The 19,676-nt window shown below is 47.7% G+C and overlaps 1 protein-coding gene across 1 annotated transcript; it reads left to right on the plus strand.

Moving 5' to 3' along the window:
- Positions 1-1,060: 1,060 nt before the first annotated feature.
- Positions 1,061-16,895, plus strand: Pygo1 (pygopus family PHD finger 1). Its single transcript, XM_006973773.4, has 3 exons — positions 1,061-1,351; positions 13,698-13,783; positions 15,524-16,895. Exons 1-3 carry the CDS (start codon positions 1,303-1,305, stop codon positions 16,640-16,642), a joined length of 1,254 nt encoding a protein of 417 aa, XP_006973835.3. The 5' UTR covers positions 1,061-1,302; the 3' UTR covers positions 16,643-16,895.
- Positions 16,896-19,676: the final 2,781 nt, after the last annotated feature.

The raw sequence follows: 19,676 nt of genomic DNA on the forward strand, positions 1-19,676 counted from the left end.
GAAGACACCTTAGAGAAGAAGTCCCGCTCACTTGGTGAATCAGAAACCGAACCTCAAAAGCGTGTGCCTCAGTTGTAGAATGTGGACTTCTAGTCGAATCTGATTCGCAGTCTCCTTGGGTTGGCGTGGGGGAATCCCCTACAACTAGTCTATGTGAGTTCCCCTTTCCCGATGCTCTTCGGGTGTTAATTCCATACGCTTTGTGCTGAAGAGCCCAGTTATTACATCTCCAAGGCAGGGGGCGTTGCAGAAACGCGAGTTCGAACCATGGGCACGGAGAATGTGGGGCGTCCATACACCCACCCAGAACTGTGCCGCTTTCTCAAACAAAGTTTTCCTGACATCTGACTGCGAGGCTAAGATGCCTGCTGGGGCTGGGATGAAGTTGCAAGCTGCTGTTTCCTCGGGGAGTCTGGGGCCGGGCTGGGTGTGCAGAGAGGCGTGGAGCCGGGGGTCTTTGGGCCTGAAGGGCAGAGAGCAGCCCCGGGCGCAGAGGATCTGGACGCAGAATTGGGGGGCTTGGGGCCTTGGAGGGCGGCGGGGAGCGCAGAGCAGGACGTTGCGCCCTTGCGCCCTTCATAGGGTGCGCGGAGCCAGGGAGTCTTGGGCCTTGGAGGGCAGCGGAGAACGTGGAGCCCGAGCTGCGGGGCGCGGACGGGAGTCGCAGAGCCGGGGGTAATGGGCCTTGGAGGGCGCGGGGACCCCGGCGCATAGGGGCTCGGGGTGAGCGCAGGGCCTGGCGCGCACAGTCCCGGAGCGCAGCGCAGCCTGCCAGCGAGGGAGGCCGCGGCCCCGGAGCTCCGTGCGGGTGCGAGTGAGGGTGCGGGGCTCCGCGCGCCCTGGGTCCCCGCCCCCGAAGCCCGGCCCCGTGCTGGGTTGTGGAGCACAGGCGGGGCGGGGAGGCCGCGGGGCCGCGCCACGTCCCCCGAGCGGCCGCTGCAGGCCGGGGGCTTTTGTGTCCGCGGAGGCCGCGTCTCCCCCGCGCGCGGGCGGAACGCAGCGCAGCGCGGCCCAGGGCGCGCGTATTCTGCGGGCCGGGCGCGGGCGCCGCCCCCAGGCCGCGGCCCTGAGCCCGGCTGAGCCCCGCGAGTGTGCGGAGCCCCGAGGCCTCGGCCGCCTCCCAAACTTTTCAAAGTCGGCCCGCGGCCCGGCAGGCCTGGGCTCCGAGCTCGGCCGGGAGGACCCCGGGGACCAGGAGGAGGACCCGGAGGACCAGAAGGAGGACCCGGAGGAGGAGGGGCCACCGCATCAAAGACGCCGGCTTCCCGCGGCCCGGGGGCGAGCCATGCGCGGCGGTCGGTAATGTCAGCGGAACAGGACAAGGAGCCCATCGCGCTGAAGAGAGTTCGAGGTAACCGAGCCGGGTCGGGAGGAATAGGGGAGCGCGGGCCCACCGGGAAGCCACCGGGGCGGCCCGGGCCTAAGTGCGCGGCCCCAGGCGCGCGGGGTCCCCACTTTGTGTGCAGACGTGCAGCGTTCAGCATCCCTTCCTACCCCGCTCCTCTCCTGCTGCCCACCACACAGCACAATAGACACCTCGGGGTGAAAAAGAGACACCCGCGAACAATACCCACCCCCCCAAGAAAACTAAGTTGCACTGCTAGAGAGTTGAGGCGCTTGGAGGAAGCACCTCCCTCCAAAAGGCAACACATATTCACTATATTTTCCTTTAGTTTAGGGAGAGAAACTAGATACATTCAGAAGGCGTTTTCTTTATTAACCAATAAGATTAAGAATCAAATCATCCAAAAATCAGCTTTCTGCATCATTGGTTTTCTTCCTTGGGAACTAGTGAGGAATTCTAATGCCTCTTACTGCCTCGGAAAAATCAGAGAGAAGGATGCACTGAACAAAAGGCACTGCACGGAAGTTTAAAGCACATACACACCACCAAATGCCATCTGGGAATGTGTGGATGTCCGCCAGCTCTTATTTCCAGCTCTGGATGGGTTTCTAAGTCTGAGAGTCTCAAAGTTTGTTCATTGTGCAATTATTTATTGACCATGTACTATGTGCTAGGTACTGTTCTTGGCACAGGTTGAAAGAGCGAGTAAAGAATGTAGATGTTCTTCACGCAGGAGTGCACACACTCGGCAAACAGCACACACGGTAAAGTACCGTGCAGAATATGAAACCCCAGGATGGGGGTAGAAGAGACTACTTGGGGAGGGGAGGCAGGGAGTATGTAGAAGGTGACCAAAGGTTCGCCTGGAAGATGGGCTGACAGGAAGATAGCACAAGCCCTGTCGTTCCTGGGGGAAGGGCACTCCAAGGCACCAAAGGTGCAGCGGACTGAAGTCTGGCTAGCCTGTGTATCCAAGCAATGTCAAGGAAGCTGTGGTAACTGTGGCAGGGTGAGCCAGGGCAGCCAGAACTTCCAGGTGTGGTGGGCCAAGGGTAGGGGAGTGTGTCTTGAGAGTCATGAAGACCTTGACTTTTGTCAGCTGTGGTCGGTAGGCTGTTATTTCCAACACTCTGGAGGGAGAGGCATGTGAGTTTGAGGCTAGCCTGGTCTACATAGTGAGTTCCAGGCCAGTTAGGGATACATACTGAGACCCTGTCCAAAAAAAGAAAGAAAGAAATGAGATGAAAGAAAGGAAGACTTCAGCGTTGACTCTGAGACAGGACTGGACAGTTTTGCGAACAAAACAGTGAATGAGTTTCTCATAGGGTTTATCTCGGTGTAAGCCTGAGGGGAAGGGCTGAAGCAGGGAAGCTACTGCAATAAGCCATTCACCCAAACAAAGGTAACGTGCACATAAATCAATAACTAGTAAGATAAATTTCCACTTGACTTCACGGACTAAAGGCATCCTTTGGTGTCTCGGGTTACTGTGACTCCAGAGGGAACACAACCTAACTGCCTCGTGACACCAATGTGTGGGATCCGAAAGATGGTCTCTCAAATATTTGGGTAGAGTTCCCCTTTCTGGAGCTTGGGGCATGGCTCAGTGGGCAAAGCACATGCCCAACAAGTGCAGAGACCTGAATCCAGGTCCCCAGCACCTAGGTAAAGCCCAGGAGGGTGTGGCAGCTCCCCTGTCATTCTGGCAGGTGGAAGGGGAGACAGGCGATCCCCAGAGCAAGCTAGACCAGCTGACTCGGTGAGCTTTGGTTTCAGGTGAGAGAGCCTGCCGAAATACATATGTTGAAAAGCAATCAAGAATCCCCCCCTGGCCGGGCATGGTGGCACAGGTCTTTAATCCCAGCACTCCGGAGGCAGAGGCAGGCAGGCAGATCTCTGTGAGTTCGAGGCCAGCCTGGTCTACAAAGCGAGTTCTAGGATAGCCAGGACTGTTAGACAGAGAAACGCTATCTTGAAATACAGGAAATAAAAAAATCAGCCCCTGTCCTCCATGTGCACAGAAGCATGCAGAAAAAGAGAAATGGATTTTTTTAGACACTTAAGGAAAAGTTTTAACTTAGAGCAGAGCATTGCTTTTAAAGGCTTGATGTCCAGACAGCCTTCCATTTGGTGGACTTTGTTGTTGTTGTTGTGGGGTTTTGTTTGTTTGTTTTTTGGTTTTGGGTTTTTTTTGTTTTGTTTTGTTTTGTTTTTGTTTTTGTTTTTTTGTTTTTTGAGACAGAGTCTTACTATGTAGCCCTGGCTATCCTGGAACTGACTATGTAGATCAGACTGGCTTGGGACTCACAGAGATTTTCCTGCCTTTGCAGGGAGCTCTGGGATTAAAGGTGTGTACCACGGTACCCCGACTGGTGAAATACCATAGCCCTGTTTTGTTTGTGATTAGGAGTTGCCAAAGCCTTTAAGGCTGAGACCTTTCTGAGATGCACTTTCCCCCTGAGATTTTTGCAGTACAATTTTGCCTATTATTATAAATTGCTTTGGGGCTAAAGGAAAGGAAAGAGCCCTCAGGTTTATGCCTTTGCTCTTAGCTGTCTGTCCTAGCCAGATGTAATGCTAAGTGACATTCGTCAGCATCTGACCGTGAGGGTAAGAACACAGGTAATCCTGCATATTGTTACAGTAGCAGCATTCAGTCCCGCAAGCAAGCAGCAGGGAGTTGGCTCAGTTTTCAGCTCCAGAATATTCTAAGAGTTAAATCCCAAACTACAGGAATGACTTTTAAAAACACACAGTCAATATTTTCACTTCGTGGAGAATGTTTTTATAATAACTTATTTCCAAATACATTAATTTAACAGACATTTTGGGATTGGTTCATAATCCATTAATGCTTTGTATTCGTTTGCTGTTGTTTTTGTTTGTTTGTTTGTTTAAAAAAAACAGGTTCATGTTATGTGGTTCAAGCTGGTTCAAACTCCAGGCAGTCCTCCTGCCTCAGCCTCCTGAATGTGAGGACTGCAGGCATGCATGAGCACAGCCAGCTACTATCTGAGCTTGTCTGAAGCACAATTCTATTGAAATTAGCTGCCCTGGGACGTCTGTAGTTATATAGTTGTAATTATATAGTTGTCTGAGACTTCGAAAGTGTGGCTTTTGTAGGGCATAGACGCTTGAGCAGGGCTTCTCAGAATGTCCCGCCCACTTGTCCTTTACTGTTAGACCTTTGTAATGATCATGTGTTTATTTCATGTGTATTACAAAGATTTCATTGAATTTCTGGCTTAAGTAAGATTTGCATACATATATGTATGTATCTGCCATACATAGACACATACTTCAATTAAAATGAACTTTTTTAAAAGAGATTTATTTCAAATTATGTGTATATATAGGAATGTGTGTGTGTGCACATGAGTACCAGTGATCTTGAAAGCAGAAGGGCATGGATGCCCTGGAGCTGGAGTTACAGTTATGAGCAACCTGATAATGGGTGATAACCGAGTCTCGTCCTCTGCCAGAGCAGTATGTGCTCTAAACCACTGAGCTCTCTCTCCAGAACCTTAAGTGAATTGTTGAGAAAGCAATAGAATGCTGGGTCTGGTGGTGCACACCTTTAATCCCATCACTCAGGAGACAGAGGCAGGTGGATCTCTGTGAGTTTGAGGCCAGCCTGGTCTACAGAGTGAGTGCCAGGACAGCCAGGGCTGTGCAGAAAGACCCTTGTTTCTAAAGAAGCCTTCACTTTTTTTTTTCTAAACAATGATTGATTTCAGCTGTAAATGAGGAGAGAGAGAGAGAGAGAGAGAGAGAGAGAGAGAGAGAGAGAGAGAGAGAGAGAAAGGAATATAAAATATAGGAATATAGGATAGGGGCTAGAGAGGTGGCTCAGTGGTTTCAAGTGCTCACTGCTCTCACAGAAGACCCACGTTGAGTTCTCAGCACTCACGTTGGATGGCTTACAAGGGCCTGAAATTCTAGCTCCAGGGGATCCAATGCCTCTTGCTTCCCAAGGGCACCTGCACTCACATTCAAACACACTTACACATACACACATACTTAAAAATAAATCTTAAAAAAACCCAAGATGGCTGAGCAGGTGGAGGCAATTGCTTTGTAAGCCTAATGACCTGAGTTGGGTTCATGGAACCCATGAATAGGTAGAAGGAAGAAAACTGATTTAAAAATGTATCCTTTGACTGACACATGTATGCTGTGGCATGTCTACACCTACATACACAGTGAATGAATGAATTAATGAATGAATGAATGAGAAACTAATATAGGTAGAACTTATATTTGATAAAAGTGAAATGTTATTGACTGAGGACTTCACTACACCATGCTCTGTAGAGCCACAGCACCATAATAAGCCTAGTGTGGTGGTGTGCGTCTTTATCCCAGCACTCAGGAGGCAGAAGCAGACAGATCTCTGTGAGTTCAAGGCCAGCCTGGGCTACAGAGTGAGTTAAAGGAAAGGAAAGAGCCCTCAGGTTTATGCCTTTGATCTTAGCTGTCTGTCCTAGCCAGATGTAATGCTAAGTGACATTTGTCAGCATCTGACGGTGAGGGTAAGAACACAGGTAATCCTGCATATTGTTACAGTAGCAGCATTCAGTCCCGCAAGCAGTGGGGAGTTGGCTCAGTTTTCAGTTCCAGAATATTCTAAGAGTTAAATCCCAAACTACAAGAATGACTTTTAAAAACACACAGTCAATATTTGCCAGTGCTATTAATTGAGAGACCCTGTCTCCAAAACAAAACAGAATAAAAACAACAACAACCAACACCATGGTGGGGGACAAGTTCAAGCTCATCCATGGCTACGCAGTGAGTTAGATGTCAGCCTGTAGTACTTGAGACACTGTCTCTACAAAAACAAGAACATGGAAACCAATTCTCATGGAGGATTCATCTTGGGGGGAACCCTAAGAGAATAGAAGAGAAACAGACATTCAGAACTGAAGAAGGAACAGTGAGCATTCATGCAGTTCGGCAGTAATGTAAGAGACAAGGGTGATGTTAAGGAGACAATAACAAAGAAGTGCCATCAATGTACTAACTGTCGACGTTACTGATAGACAGTATCTGGAGGAATGTGCGGAGGGTTAGGATTGAGGTTGGAGAAGTAGGGGTAGAAAGGCTAATGGAAGAACAGGTCAAGGTTTCCAGGTTTAACATTGGACCGTGTACGGCTCAGTACACCATCGGGAATCTGAGCTTGGCTCTAAGTCTACTGACTGTACCCCGCCCCCCAGGGTATTCCAGTGTGTGCAGTGAATGTGCCTGACGTGGCTTGTAACTGAAGCCAATCATTTAAGCCAGAAATAGAAATTTGGAAGTCGTAGGTAAACAGGTGAATGCTAATTAATGTCTTGGGAACACACAAGCTTACCCGAGAGAACAGTGAGAAGAGCCTTGAGGTCACGAACTTGAAAAACACTAACATTTGGGAGACAGATGGGGGAAGACTCAGAAAGGCAGAGGGAGGGAGATAGATAGATGGGGGAGAGGGAGGGAGGGAGGGAGGGAGAGAGGGAGAGAGAGAGAGAGAGAGAGAGAGAGAGAGAGAGAGAGAGAGAGAGAAAGAGGAGGAGGAGGAGGAGGAGGAACTCTAAGAGAATATGTCACATGCGTAGAAAGAAGAGTGGATATATGAGGGATACATAGATGAATTTTGGTGTTTTCAAAAGATTTATTTATTATTATGTGCAGGTGTGCACACCTGCACAAATTTATATGCAGTACATGTGTGTAGAGGCAAGAAGGCGACATTGGATCCCTGGAACTGGGGTTATAGGCAGGTGTGAGCCACCATGTGGGTGCTGGGACCTGAAACCAAGTCCTGTGGAAAAGCAGCCAATGCCCTTTCTTTGTTTTGTTTTGTTCTTTGAGACAGGGTTTCTCTGTGAAATCCTGGCTGTCCTGGAACTCACTCTGTAGACTAGGCTGGCCTCGAACTCACAGAGATCCATCTGCCTCTGCCTCCCAGAGTACTGGGATAAAGGTGACCCAGCTAGTAGAGTCTTACTATATAACCTTGGCCAGCCTGGAATCCACTATGTAGATCAGGCTGGCCTGGAACTCATGGAGATCTACCTCCCTTCTGCCTCTAGTGCTGGGATTCAATGTCTGTGCCATTTTGCTCAGCTGGGGCATTCATTTTTTAAAGATTTCTTTCTCTCTGTGTCCATGTCGTCCCCCCTGACCCACCCCCCATGCCGCTGCCCATGTCCTGTGTGTGCACACAGGACCCTCCATTGCCAGAAGGAGCGTTGTCTGCCTTGGAGGTAGAGCTCCAGGCCTTGCCAGCCCCCTGGCATGAGGATTGCTCACGAACTCCTGTGCTGACAGCAGTTAGTGCTCTCAACTGTGGAGCTCTCTCTGCAGCCCCCTGGGCTGTGTCTTTAACATGTTGGATGGAAGTTACCTGTTTTATTCTTGGTTGCCAAGGTGTCCGACAGAACCCTCATGGGATGAAAGGTTCGTTTCGGCCAAGGGTTTGGAAGGTCTCCTAGTGAGGAACGGACAGCAGTGGTCAGATGTGGGGGAGGCTCCGTCACCCGGTGCAGACAGAGAGAGAGCTGGACCAGGGTCAAGAATGAACCCGGGCATACGCCAAAAATCTCAGCACTCGGGAGGCAGAGGCAGGTGGATGTCCCAGTTCAAGGCCAGCCTGGTCCACAAAGCAAGTTCCAGGACAGCCAGGGCTACACGGAGAAACGAAGTCGTGTGTGTGTGTGTGTGTGTGTGTGTGTGTGTGTGTGACCTACTTGTGCCAGCAAACTCCCCTCCTTCAGCGTAGCACACAAGCTGGGTGTAGTGGCACAGACCTGGAATCTGAAGACTGAGGCAGGAGAATCTTGAGTCCCAGGCTAGCCTCAGCTACATAGGGAGATCCTGTCTCAAAACAAAACCAGAAAGGGCTTATTTCTGATTCAGACAGTAGCAGTGTCCATCTGCGAGCCATACAGGGTGATCTTTTTCCGGGTAGCTGAAATCTCTCCCTGTTCCCACACAGTACGGTCGCAGTCTCCTTCTTTGGGCCCTCTGCCTTCCTTGCCTTCCCAAACGGACTCCTTGCTGCAGATTCGCTTCCCTCTCTGGTTGTTGCAAAGCCCTGGCTTCCCTTTCTGCCCGTATTCATCCGTATCACAGCCACTTCTTAAAGTGCCACCTGCCATGACGGAGGACCAAGTGCTCTGCCAGCCGGTCTAAATGGATGCTCCTGTGTCCCTCAGTCACCCTGTCTGTCAGTTAGTTGTGATTTCAGTACGGTTTACATTTATGAAACTGATGCTGGGATGGAGAGATGGCTCAGTGGTTAAGAGCACCTACTGCTCTTTCAGAGGACCCAGGTTCAGTTCCCAGCACTGTGTAGCCTAGATTGGCCTCCAATTCATGATCTTCCTACCTCTGCTTCTCAAAAGTATTGAGGTTATAGGTGTGTGTCCCCCATGCTAGGGCTTTGGTATGTGTCATACAATACACACAAAAATGGGATGGCTTCTGGTGTTGTTTAGTCTGGAGGACAGCAAAGTGAGGAATACCGTGTGGACTCCTGCTGTGTGCCTGGCACGTTCCATGGCTTGGTGTCTCTTAATATACTCAGTGCAAAATGGGCAGATTACTGATGGGGGCTCTTAAAACTTTTATGGGTATGAATGTTTTGCCTGGATGTATGTAACTACATGGATGTGTCGTGCCCACAGAATCAGAAGATGGCATCAGATCTTGGATTACAAATCCAAGGGTGTGACCCAACATGTGGGTGCTAGTAATTGAACCTGAGTCCTCTGCAAGAACAAGTGCTCTAAACCATTTAGCCATCTCTCCAGCCCACATCCTCTTTTAAGACAGGGTCTCACTATGTAGTCCTGATTAGCCTGGAATTCACTATGAAGACCAGGCTGGTCTCGAACTCACAGAGATCTGCCATGGTTCACCTGTATATGCTCTTGTGCGCTCTCTCTCTCTCTCTCTCTCTCTCTCTCTCTCTCTCTCTCTCTCTCTCTCTCTCTCTCTCTCTTTCACACACATACACACACACACAATAACAACACATAGCACATAAATAAATAAATGTAATGAAAATTTAAAAAAATAGACCAAGTTGAAAGGGCTATGAAATCATATTCTCAACTTCCAAAGCAGATTTCTAAAAATGAAAAAAAAAATACTGGGAATAACTCAGTAAGGCCCTGAGTTCAATCCCCAGCTCCACTTAAATAAATAGAACTAAGTAAAATATAACTTTTCCAACTTAGTGTTTATTAAAGTGTCTTTTCTTAAGCCCTAGAGGATCTTCTAGGAACTCTCTTGTGCTGGAATGTGGCTCAGTTAACAAAGGTTGACCCTGCTGAGCACGCAGGGGTCCTGGATCCCAGCCCCAGTGTTGCGTTATTTCCGAGTGGTGATAGGTGCCTGTAGCCCGGCACTGGGGAGGTGGAGGCAAGAGGATCAGAGTTCAAAGTCATCCTCATCTACATGTGAGTTAGTGGCCAGCCTGGGCTACACAAAACCATGTTCCAGAAAGAAAGAACAAGAAAGTAAAAAACAAAAGGGAAAAGAAAAAGGTTCCCTTAAAGAAGAAAACACGACTCTTCAGGTTGCTTTCTTTTAGTTTTTTTTTTTTTTTTTTTTTTTTTTTGGTTTTTCGAGACAGGGTTTCTCTGTGTAGCTTTGCGCCTTTCCTGGAACTCACTTGGTAGCCCAGGCTGGCCTCGAACTCACAGAGATCCGCCTGCCTCTGCCTCCCGAGTGCTGGGATTAAAGGCGTGCGCCACCACCGCCCGGCGCTTTCTTTTAGTTTTGTGAAATGCTAGTAAATCTCAAATGGTAATGCTGTTCCTTCAAAAGTCCTGCCTTGTGGGCTGGAGAGATGCTGAGGAGTTGGAGCACTGGCCGCTCTTCTCAAGGACCTGGGTTGGATTCCAGGCACCCACATCAGGGCTTCCAGCCGCCTGTGACTCCATTTCCAAAGGATCTGATGCCTTTTTTGGCCTCTGTTTGCACTGCATACATGTGGTATACAGACATCTATGTGAGCAAAAGACTTACACAATTTAAAAAAAAATTTTAATAGTTTTATGTGCATTGGTGTTTTCCCTGCATTAATGTCTGAGTGAGGGTGTCGGGTCCCTTGGAACTGAGGTTACAGACAGTTGTGAGCTGCCTTGTGGGTGCTGGGAATTGGACCCAGGTCCTCTGGAAGAACAGCCAGTGCTCTTAACCACTGAGCCATCTCTCCAGCCCCCTAAATCATTAAAAGAATATTTTTAAGGTTAAAAAAATAGTGTCTCGATTGAAGTGTCAGTGTATACTCAGGAGGGAACAGATCCACTGACAGCAAGCCAGACATCCGAGGCACGTGAACTTCATGGCTGTGTCTGGCCGGTGGGACGTGAGATGTTTTGCAATTGGTATCTGATCTGGGGACAGAAACCACTCACTTAAACCAAGTCCTTAACAGAGGCAAATGGAAGTGCCACAGTATTATATTACATTTTCATGGAGGTGGTAACTATAGGTAGCAGCCACCGCTGTTTAAAAAACAACAAATGGCCGGGCGGTGGTGGCGCACGCATTTAATCCCAGCACTCGGGAGGCAGAGGCAGGCGGATCTCTGTGAGCTCGAGGCCAGCCTGGGCTACCAAGTGAGTTCCAGGAAAGGCACAAAGCTACACAGAGAAACCCTGCCTCAAAAAACCAAAAAAAAAAAAAAACAACAACAACAACAACAAATGCCTTGCCTGCCGGTGGACGACTAGATCACAATGTGTTTGACAAACTTGTGGAAACAGGAACTTAATATGAATAAGCATCTTGTCTTCCAATTCACAGGAAACAAACAAAAACGTGTTAGTTATGGCAAGGGAACAAAGGTTGTGAAATCCAGGCACCTCACACCTTCCAGGCAGGAAACATTCATTATACCTATAATTTAGTTTATTACATGTATTTATGTGTGTGTGTGTGTGTGTGTGTGTGTGTTTTGTGTGTGTGTGATGTATCTGAGGGGTATATGTGTGTGTATGTGTGGTGTGTGTGTGTGTGTGTGTGTGTGTGTGTGGTGTATATGTGTGTGTGGTGTGTGTGGTGTGTGTGTGTGTGTGTGTGTGTGTGTGTGTGTGTGTGTGTGTGTGTGTGTGATGTGTGTGATGTATATGTGTGTGGGGTGTGTGAATGAAGGCACCTGTGGGAAGGCCAGAGGACAACTTGCAGGAGGGAGCTGATTCTCTTGTTCCATAATGTAGGTCCTGGGAATCCTTGACCTGTTGTATCACCTTCCTGACCCATAATTTAATTTACAATATGATTTTATGTAAGGAATTGATTAAACCAGTGTTGATCTGAAACTCCAGGTGTGGTGGCGCATGGAAGGTTGAGGATTGTAAGTTCAAGGGCAGCCTGAGACACTGTCTAAAATTAAAAACAGACAGACAGACAAAGGTGCTAACCAAAAAGCCAGCTGTGGAGACCATAAAGACATAACTGCAGGAAACAACATCCACATTCAGGATTTAGTGAACAAAAAAAGAAAAGCTGGGGCCACTGGAACTTAGAGGGTTGGGGGAACCACCCTGTAGAGTTGAACCCTCAGAGTTAGAGCTCTACGGCTAGGCTCATGTGTTGAACTTTGTCCCTGGCTGGGAGTGCTGTGTTAGGGGGTGGGGCATAGAGGGGCTGCTCCTCTGAGAGCTGTATCTGAGCCTCTGTTTCTGAATCGCTCTCCGCATCTTGTTTACCGTGAGGTCTGACATTTCCTCCCCCTGCCCACCATGGTGACCGAGTGCCTGGGCAAGCAGCTGTGACTGAGCCTCTGAAACTGTGAGCTGAGTTATAGCAAGTGCTTTCTCACAACAAGAGAATAACACGGCAGGTTACATGTAATAGATTCTGGCTGTTGGTGGGATGGTTCAGTGGGTAAAGGCGCTTGCCACAGCCGGACAACCTGAGGTTGGTCCCCTGATTCCACAGTGGAGAGAACCAACTCTCTCACCTTGTCATTTGACCCTCACACATCCTGTGGCATGCCTTCAGACCCTCCAGACATAATGTATCCTGTACACACATGAAGTAGTAATAAGGACAAAACCAAAGTGATCAGTAAAATAGAGCTTGTCAGTAGTCTCAGTGACATTTCCTTCTCTTTAATCTTTCAGGGACCTCAACTTAGGCCAAACTGGGATTGGTGGCTTTGATGCTGAAAAGAATGTCAGGGTTAGTCAGCATGGAGAAGAGTTGGATTTCTCTTTCGTTGTTTCTCTGTTCTTGTTTTGTTTGTTTGTTTTTTGAGACAGGGTTTCTCTACGTAGACCAGGCTATTATGGAACTTGTTCTGTAGCCAAGGCTGGCCGCAAACGCACAGAGATCCGCCTGCCTCTGCCTTCAGGGGGACAGGGATCAAAGGTGTGCGCCACCACACCTGGCTAGAGTTGGAGATTTTTATTCACGCTACCTGAATGTAGACGTGAAGTGTGGGAGTTAGGAGAAAAACTGATGACAGCCCAAGGGTAGTGTGGGCACGTCAGGAGAGAGCGCAGTTCATCAGCTTTGCTCTAGTTTCATGAGCCATCTTAGCGGCTTGTCCGCAGCCCTTTTGGCCATCCCTCTCCCTTTTCTGTTCTAAGTGGAATTACAGGACGCTCCAGAGCTGCCTTGGATGAAATTATACTCTGCTGAGGGGAAACCCGGAGCCGAGAGAGTAGCAAAGGGCTTGAGAGCTGTAGGTTTACAGTTTAGAGCGATTACGGCCTGCAGCAGTTGATGCTGGGGAAGGGGCTCCTTCCCAGCTTCCTGTCCCCCTAATTTTCCGTCTTTGTATCCTGCCTTAATAATATTACTATGAGATAGGCCGACGGTGGTGGTGCACGCCTTTAATCACAGCACAGGGAGGCAGAGCCAGGCCGATCTCTATGAGTTCAAGGCCAGCCTGGTCTACAAAGCAAGTTCCAGGGCAGCCAAGGCTACACAGAGAAACCCTGTCTGGGGGAGGGTGCGGGGGGAGGAAGCAAAACAAATTACTATGTATTGGTGAAATTATTAAGTCCACTCCACATAGTTAAAAGGGAGGTTTATTTTGTGGCGTAACTTACAAGTGAATGGATAGTTTACAGAGTCTGGGAAAGGCGTGGCGCAGTCTGGCAGTGTTCTCTGGAGAACTCTGCTCGGTGTCAAGGGTCCAGGAACCAAGAGAGCCGGCACATCTGGATCTCGGGTCTTCAGTGTCCTCTCTTGTCCCCGCCTTGTAGGCATGACAGTTACCGAAGCCTCAATGGGGGTTGAAACTTCCAGACCAAAGCTGGAATGGCTGCCCACTACAGCTATGAGATATATGAAACAGTTTCACTTCCAAGTAGGAATATTATCAGGATTTTTTTTTTTTTAGGTGGTGATAGCGGACTGGATGGGTTAGGAGGACCAAATATACAACTAGGAAGCCCAGATAAGAAGAAACGCAAGGCCAGCACACAGGTAAATTAACTTTTTTTTTCTTTTAAAATTATTTTTATTTATTTATTCTTTAAGATCTGTTTTGTTTGTTTTTAATTGTGCGTCTATGTGCATGTGAGGGCAGGTTCCCAGGGAGGCCAGAAGAGGGCATCCTATCTCCCAGAGGTGGAGTGGCAGGCAGCTGTGAGCCGCCCGAAATGTGTGCTGGGAACTGAACCCAGGTCCTCTGGCAGAGCAGCCAGTGCTCTTCAACAGGAGCCACCTCTCCAGCCCCCATGTTTTTAGTAACAATTTTCACTTATTGGTGTGATCACGTGTCTAAGTGAATTGTTACATTTAGCCCTGTGCTTTGCTTCCTGCCTGCTTCAGAGCCTAACAGGGGTGTGAACTCAATGTGCTTATGTGTTAGGCTAGCCTGTAGTTCTATTTAAGGATTTTCCAACAATTAAACTTGAAGTAATTGCTCTGTTATTATAGCAATCAGTGTTGTGTGGTATCATGGTGGGAGTGCCCTTTGCTGTAACTTGTGATTGTAATAAAAAATTATACACATAGAATTTTATGGTTTTCGATTTATTTGTTTATTCATGTTTTTATTTATGTGTGTATGAGTGTTTGCCTGTCTGTAGGTCTGTGCACCATGTGCATGCAGTGCCCCTGGAGGCCAGAAGAGGGCACTGGATCACCTGGAACTGGAGTTACGGAGGGTTGTGAGTGCCATGTGGGTGCTGGGAACTGAACCCCAGTCCTCTGCCAGAGCAGCAAGTGTTGTTACCACGGAGCTGTCTCTCCAGCCCTGCCTTATGGTTTCATTTGCTATACACTGAAGCACTCTTCTGGTGATAATGACTTACTCTGATAAGAATCTAAGTTATAGTTTGTTTCCATTTGGTCAGTGTCTGTTAAATCTGAAGTGTAACCATTATTTTTCTATTAAGAGATGTAGAGATTAGATCTTTGAGAATGCTTTAGCTCTGGCTCTCTGGACATTAAAAAAAAAGCTTGGGATCTGTTTATCATTAGCTAGCTTTATGGCTATTTGGGGTATAAGAAGTGTTGTGATTAGAATACTTTAGTGTTTTAAGAGAGATTTTAGCTATAGGCAAGCATACACATGAAAGTTGTGGTAGGCTTTTTAAAAATGATGTGTTTATTTTTATTTTATGTGTGAGTGAATGGTGTGCATATATGTCTGTGTGTCTGGTGCCTTTGAGACAAGAAGAGGGTGTCAGATCCCCTGGATCTGGAGTTACAGACAGTTGTGAGCCACCATGTGAGTGTTAGGAACAGAACCCAGGTCCTCTGGAAGAAGAGCCAGGGCTCTTAACTAATGAACCATCTCTCCAGCCCAATGATAGGCTGGTTTTTTTTTTTTTAAGAGTTAAATGGAGTTTGAAATAGCAATGGATTTGAGCTATAAAAGTATGCCTTATTTCCATTCCTAAATGAGAGAAACATATATTTTAAAAATGATTTTAAATTTTGTATATATACATGTGACTATTGTGGGTATGTGCACCTGAGTTCAGGTGCCGGTTGAGGCCTGAAGAGGGCATCAGATCCCCTGAAGCTGGAGTTACAGATGCTTGTGAACCACATCCTGGGCACCAAATTTGGGTCCTCTAGAAGGACAATTGAAAATACTGAATTTTCTTAGTACTGTAAGAGAAATTTGAACAACACCAGATTCTGGGTGCTGAGCCCAACTGTTACCCTGGCCTCTTGCATCAAGACTCTTTTTCCTTTACATTCTCTTTGCAGGGACCTTCCTTTCCTCCGTTGTCTGAGTATGCACCACCACCAAATCCAAACTCCGACCATCTAGTGGCTGCCAATCCCTTCGATGACAATTACAACACTCTTTCCTACAAACCTCTGCCTTCGTCCAATCCCTATCTCAGCCCTGGTTATCCTGGCTTTGGAGGCTACAGCACATTCAGAATGCCACCCCACGTCCCCCCAAGAATGTCTTCCCCGTACTGTGGTCCTTACTCACTCAGGAATCAACCCCATCCATTTCCTCAGCATCCCTTGGGCATGGGCTTTAATCGGCCGCATGCTTTTAACTTTGGGCCGCACGAGAATCCGAGTTTTGGAAACCCACCGTACAATAACGTGCTGACGCAGGACATTAACATGCCCGGTCAGCCTTTCAGACAAAGTTCTGCTGAGAACTTCAGTCCGATTCCCCCGCAGAACGCTGGCCAGGTACCTAACCCTGACCTGCCACCTAATTTTGTCCCTGGAAACAATTCAAATTTTACCTCACCGTTAGAATCTAATCATTCTTTTATTCCGCCCCCAAACGCGTTTGGTCCAGCAAAAGCGCCACCTCCCAAACAAGACTTTCCTCAAGGGACAACCAAAAACACGAATCAGAATTCCTCTGCCCACCCGCCTCACTTAAACATGGAGGACACGGTCAACCCGAGTAACGTGGAATTGAAAAATGTCAACAGAAACAATGCCGTCCAAGAGAACAGCCGTTCGGGCAGTGCAGAGGCCGCCAACAGCCATGCCAACGGGACCCAGAACAAGCCGCGGCAGCCCCGGGGCGCAGCCGAGCTGTGCACGCCCGACAAAAGCCGCAAGTTCGCCCTGCACCCCGGCCGCCACGGCCACTCGTCCTCTGACCCCGTGTACCCGTGCGGGATCTGTACCAACGAAGTGAATGACGATCAGGACGCCATCCTGTGTGAGGCCTCCTGCCAGAAGTGGTTTCATCGCATCTGCACCGGCATGACGGAGACGGCCTATGGGCTCCTGACGGCCGAGGCCTCTGCGGTGTGGGGCTGTGACTCGTGCATGGCCGACAAGGATGTCCAGCTGATGCGCACCCGAGAGGCCTTTGGTCCGCCCGCCGTGGCCGGTGATGCCTAACCACGGCCGTCACCCAGCCTGGCTTCCTTTCCTCCTCCGTGCAGAACAGAGATTTGGTGACATAGGAGTTTCATGTTTGACATTTTTTTTTTGGAAATGGCACATACAAAAATATTACATTTTAGTTCTTACTAACATGGCGATTCATCTTGTCGAGTTTGTTGTCTTAAATGAGATGGATGTGTGTGTGTGGAGGGGTGCTGTAGAGACACTTATAAATAAATGTTCATTGTTATTTATCAGAAACATAAAAGCCTCTTGAAGCTTCAAAATAATATATGACAAAGGTAGGCAAGTTTTAACTTTTAAAAGTCAGTCATTTAAAAAAATGTCTATTTCACTGCTAAATTTTGACCATAAGACAGTACACATTTAGTTCAAGAGTAGATTGATTTAATATGTTACCTGAATACAACCTGTGTAGTGATAATTGGGGGTGGGGAATGTGTATGTATAATGGATTTTAATGTTTTTGTTTTTTTTTTAATTTTAATGTTAGAATTGACACCTGATCCGTCCTCTGCTAGGGTCTTTGAAATCTGTGAACTTCATTGTTCAAATCAGTCTTTCCGGGATATCTGTGTAGGTACAGGACAGACGTGGATCATAGCATAGAGTCGATTCCCAGTAGTACTTGCTAATTAACTGGTGGGTTGTGCCTCGTGACATTGCTAACATCCGCTTACTGACTTTAGTGAAGTTGGCGTAACGTGTTTCCAAGTGTGTCGTTCAGAATTAATGCTGGCATTGCGCGCTCAGTTTCTAACTTCCTTGGTTTTCTGTTAGTGTTCTCCGTATGATAGTGCGGTGTCTCTGGACTTGCGAACTCTCTCTTCCACGTGTTTTTAGCTGGGACAGACGGCACAGAGAGAAGGCACCAGTGTGGTCCGACAGTGCTCTGTGCTCTGCTGGCGGAGAGCCAAGCAGTGGAGGCTGGAGGAATGTTCTGGAGATCTGACCTTGCAAAATGAACCTAAGGGAAGTTGAAAATCCATTTTAAGTAAAGGCCTGTGAAGAGCTAAGGCCAGAACTTACTTGGGGCTGTACTTCAGGCTTTGTGGTGTCTGCTGTAACTCTGGACAGGTGAAAATGCACCCGAGAGGACCTTCCCTCTAGAGCGATGCTCTGAGATCTGAAACGACACACGCGTAGTTTAGGAGCAGATCATAACCTGGGACCAGAATAAGCGAATGGCCTGTATGACAGTAGATAGCAGCGTAGACAATGGCGGGGTATTGATAACCATCCTCAGGAATGCTGTGCCGTTCATTCATAACCAGTGTGACCACACAAAGTTCTGAATGTGGGCCTGGCGGCCTGGCTCTGCAGACAGGTGCCCTTGCTGTCCTTGCAGAGGACCTAGGTTCAGGAACCCACATTAGTCAGCTCACAACCGCATGTATCTCCAGTTCCAGGGGATCTGATGCCCTCTCCTGGCCTTTCTGGGCACTGCACACAGGGTGCACATCCATAACTCAGGCATGCACATGCACAGATACACATAGAATAAAAGCATCTTAAAAATACAATAAAAACATTTAAAAATGCAGAACTTGGAATACTGTGGTGATTGATCTCAAAGGAGATAATTACTGCAGTAATTACAACGACAGCCGCCACATGTTATCAAGAAACTTACAAGTGTGTGAAGACTTGTGACGTCGGGCCGGAGAGATGGCTCAGCAGTTAGGAGAACTGGCTGCCTTTCCGAAGGACCTAAGGTGGATTCCCAGCACCCATGTAGCAGCTCACAACCATCTATAGCACCAGTCAGTTCCAGAGCATTCCACACCCTTTTCTGATCTCTACACCAAGCACGCATGTGGTACAGACATACATGCAGGCGCAGCACCCATATATATAAAGAGTGAATAAATTAAAGAGATGTTTTGACTTTAAAAAATCCTGCGTTAATGGCTGGAGACCACATCTCGACACAGTAGGACTGCACCTCCCACGTCTCAAAGCATTGAAGCACAGCTAACTGACGTTGGCTGTGAACTTGGTCACGCATCCACGTCCCTAGACCACTAATTACTGGAAGGCTAGCTTTTCATCATTTGGGCCCATTTCCTAAGAAACAGAATTCCCCAATTAAGAAGTAGTGACTATAGTATTTGAATAATTTATGTAGATGACAAAACGATGAATTTTGTGAACATTAGACATTTAATATCCTGTTGGTAGAAAATGATGTTTCTGATGTAGATTGTCAGTGACTTAAACTTTTCTAAACATACAGTGCTTTGGGGTGGGGAAAATGAAAAATGCATTAAAAAAAAAACAATGCGCCGGGCGGTGGTGGCGCACGCCTTTAATCCCAGCACTCGGGAGGCAGAGGCGGGCGGATCTCTGTGAGTTCGAGGCCAGCCTGGACTACCAAGTGAGTCCCAGGAAAGGCGCAAAGCTACACAAAGAAACCCTGTCTCGAAAAACCAAAAAAAAAAAAAAAAAAAAAAAAACAAAAAAAAAAACAATGCTTTAATTTTGACATACAAGACAGTTTCGTCCAGGACAAGGCAATGCAAGGTTTTCTCCTCTGCCCTGGGGGATCTTATAATGTATACCTTCACAGTCTTGGGAAATGAAATAGCAATGAGTTTTGTAATTAACGTCTCTTCTTGTGCAAATTTGAACAGCTCCAGGAGGCTAAGTTCTGGGTGGAAGCTGCCTGCCATTTGCTGGTGTTCAGAACAGTGTGACCCCATGTTCTCAGACTGTTATTTTCGTTAGAGCTAAGTTTCTCAGTGTTTAAAGATCTGTTTTTTTTTTAAGTTATTTTGAGTGCTGACTTTTTAACAATTTATCTTGTTTTTTAATTATATTTCTGTACACACACACACACACACACACACACACATACGTGTGCACATACATGCAGTACCCATGGAGGCCAGAAGAAGGCATCAGATCCCCTTCTGGAGTTACAGGCAGTTGTGAGCAGCCTGTGGTCGGTACTGGAAACCAAACTGGTCCTCTGCAAGAGCAGTACACACGCTTAACCTCTGAGCCGCCTCTAGCCTCTTGAGGCCTG

Source organism: Peromyscus maniculatus, chromosome 7 (assembly GCF_049852395.1).
Source record: "Peromyscus maniculatus bairdii isolate BWxNUB_F1_BW_parent chromosome 7, HU_Pman_BW_mat_3.1, whole genome shotgun sequence".
Lineage (NCBI taxonomy): Eukaryota > Metazoa > Chordata > Mammalia > Rodentia > Cricetidae > Peromyscus > Peromyscus maniculatus.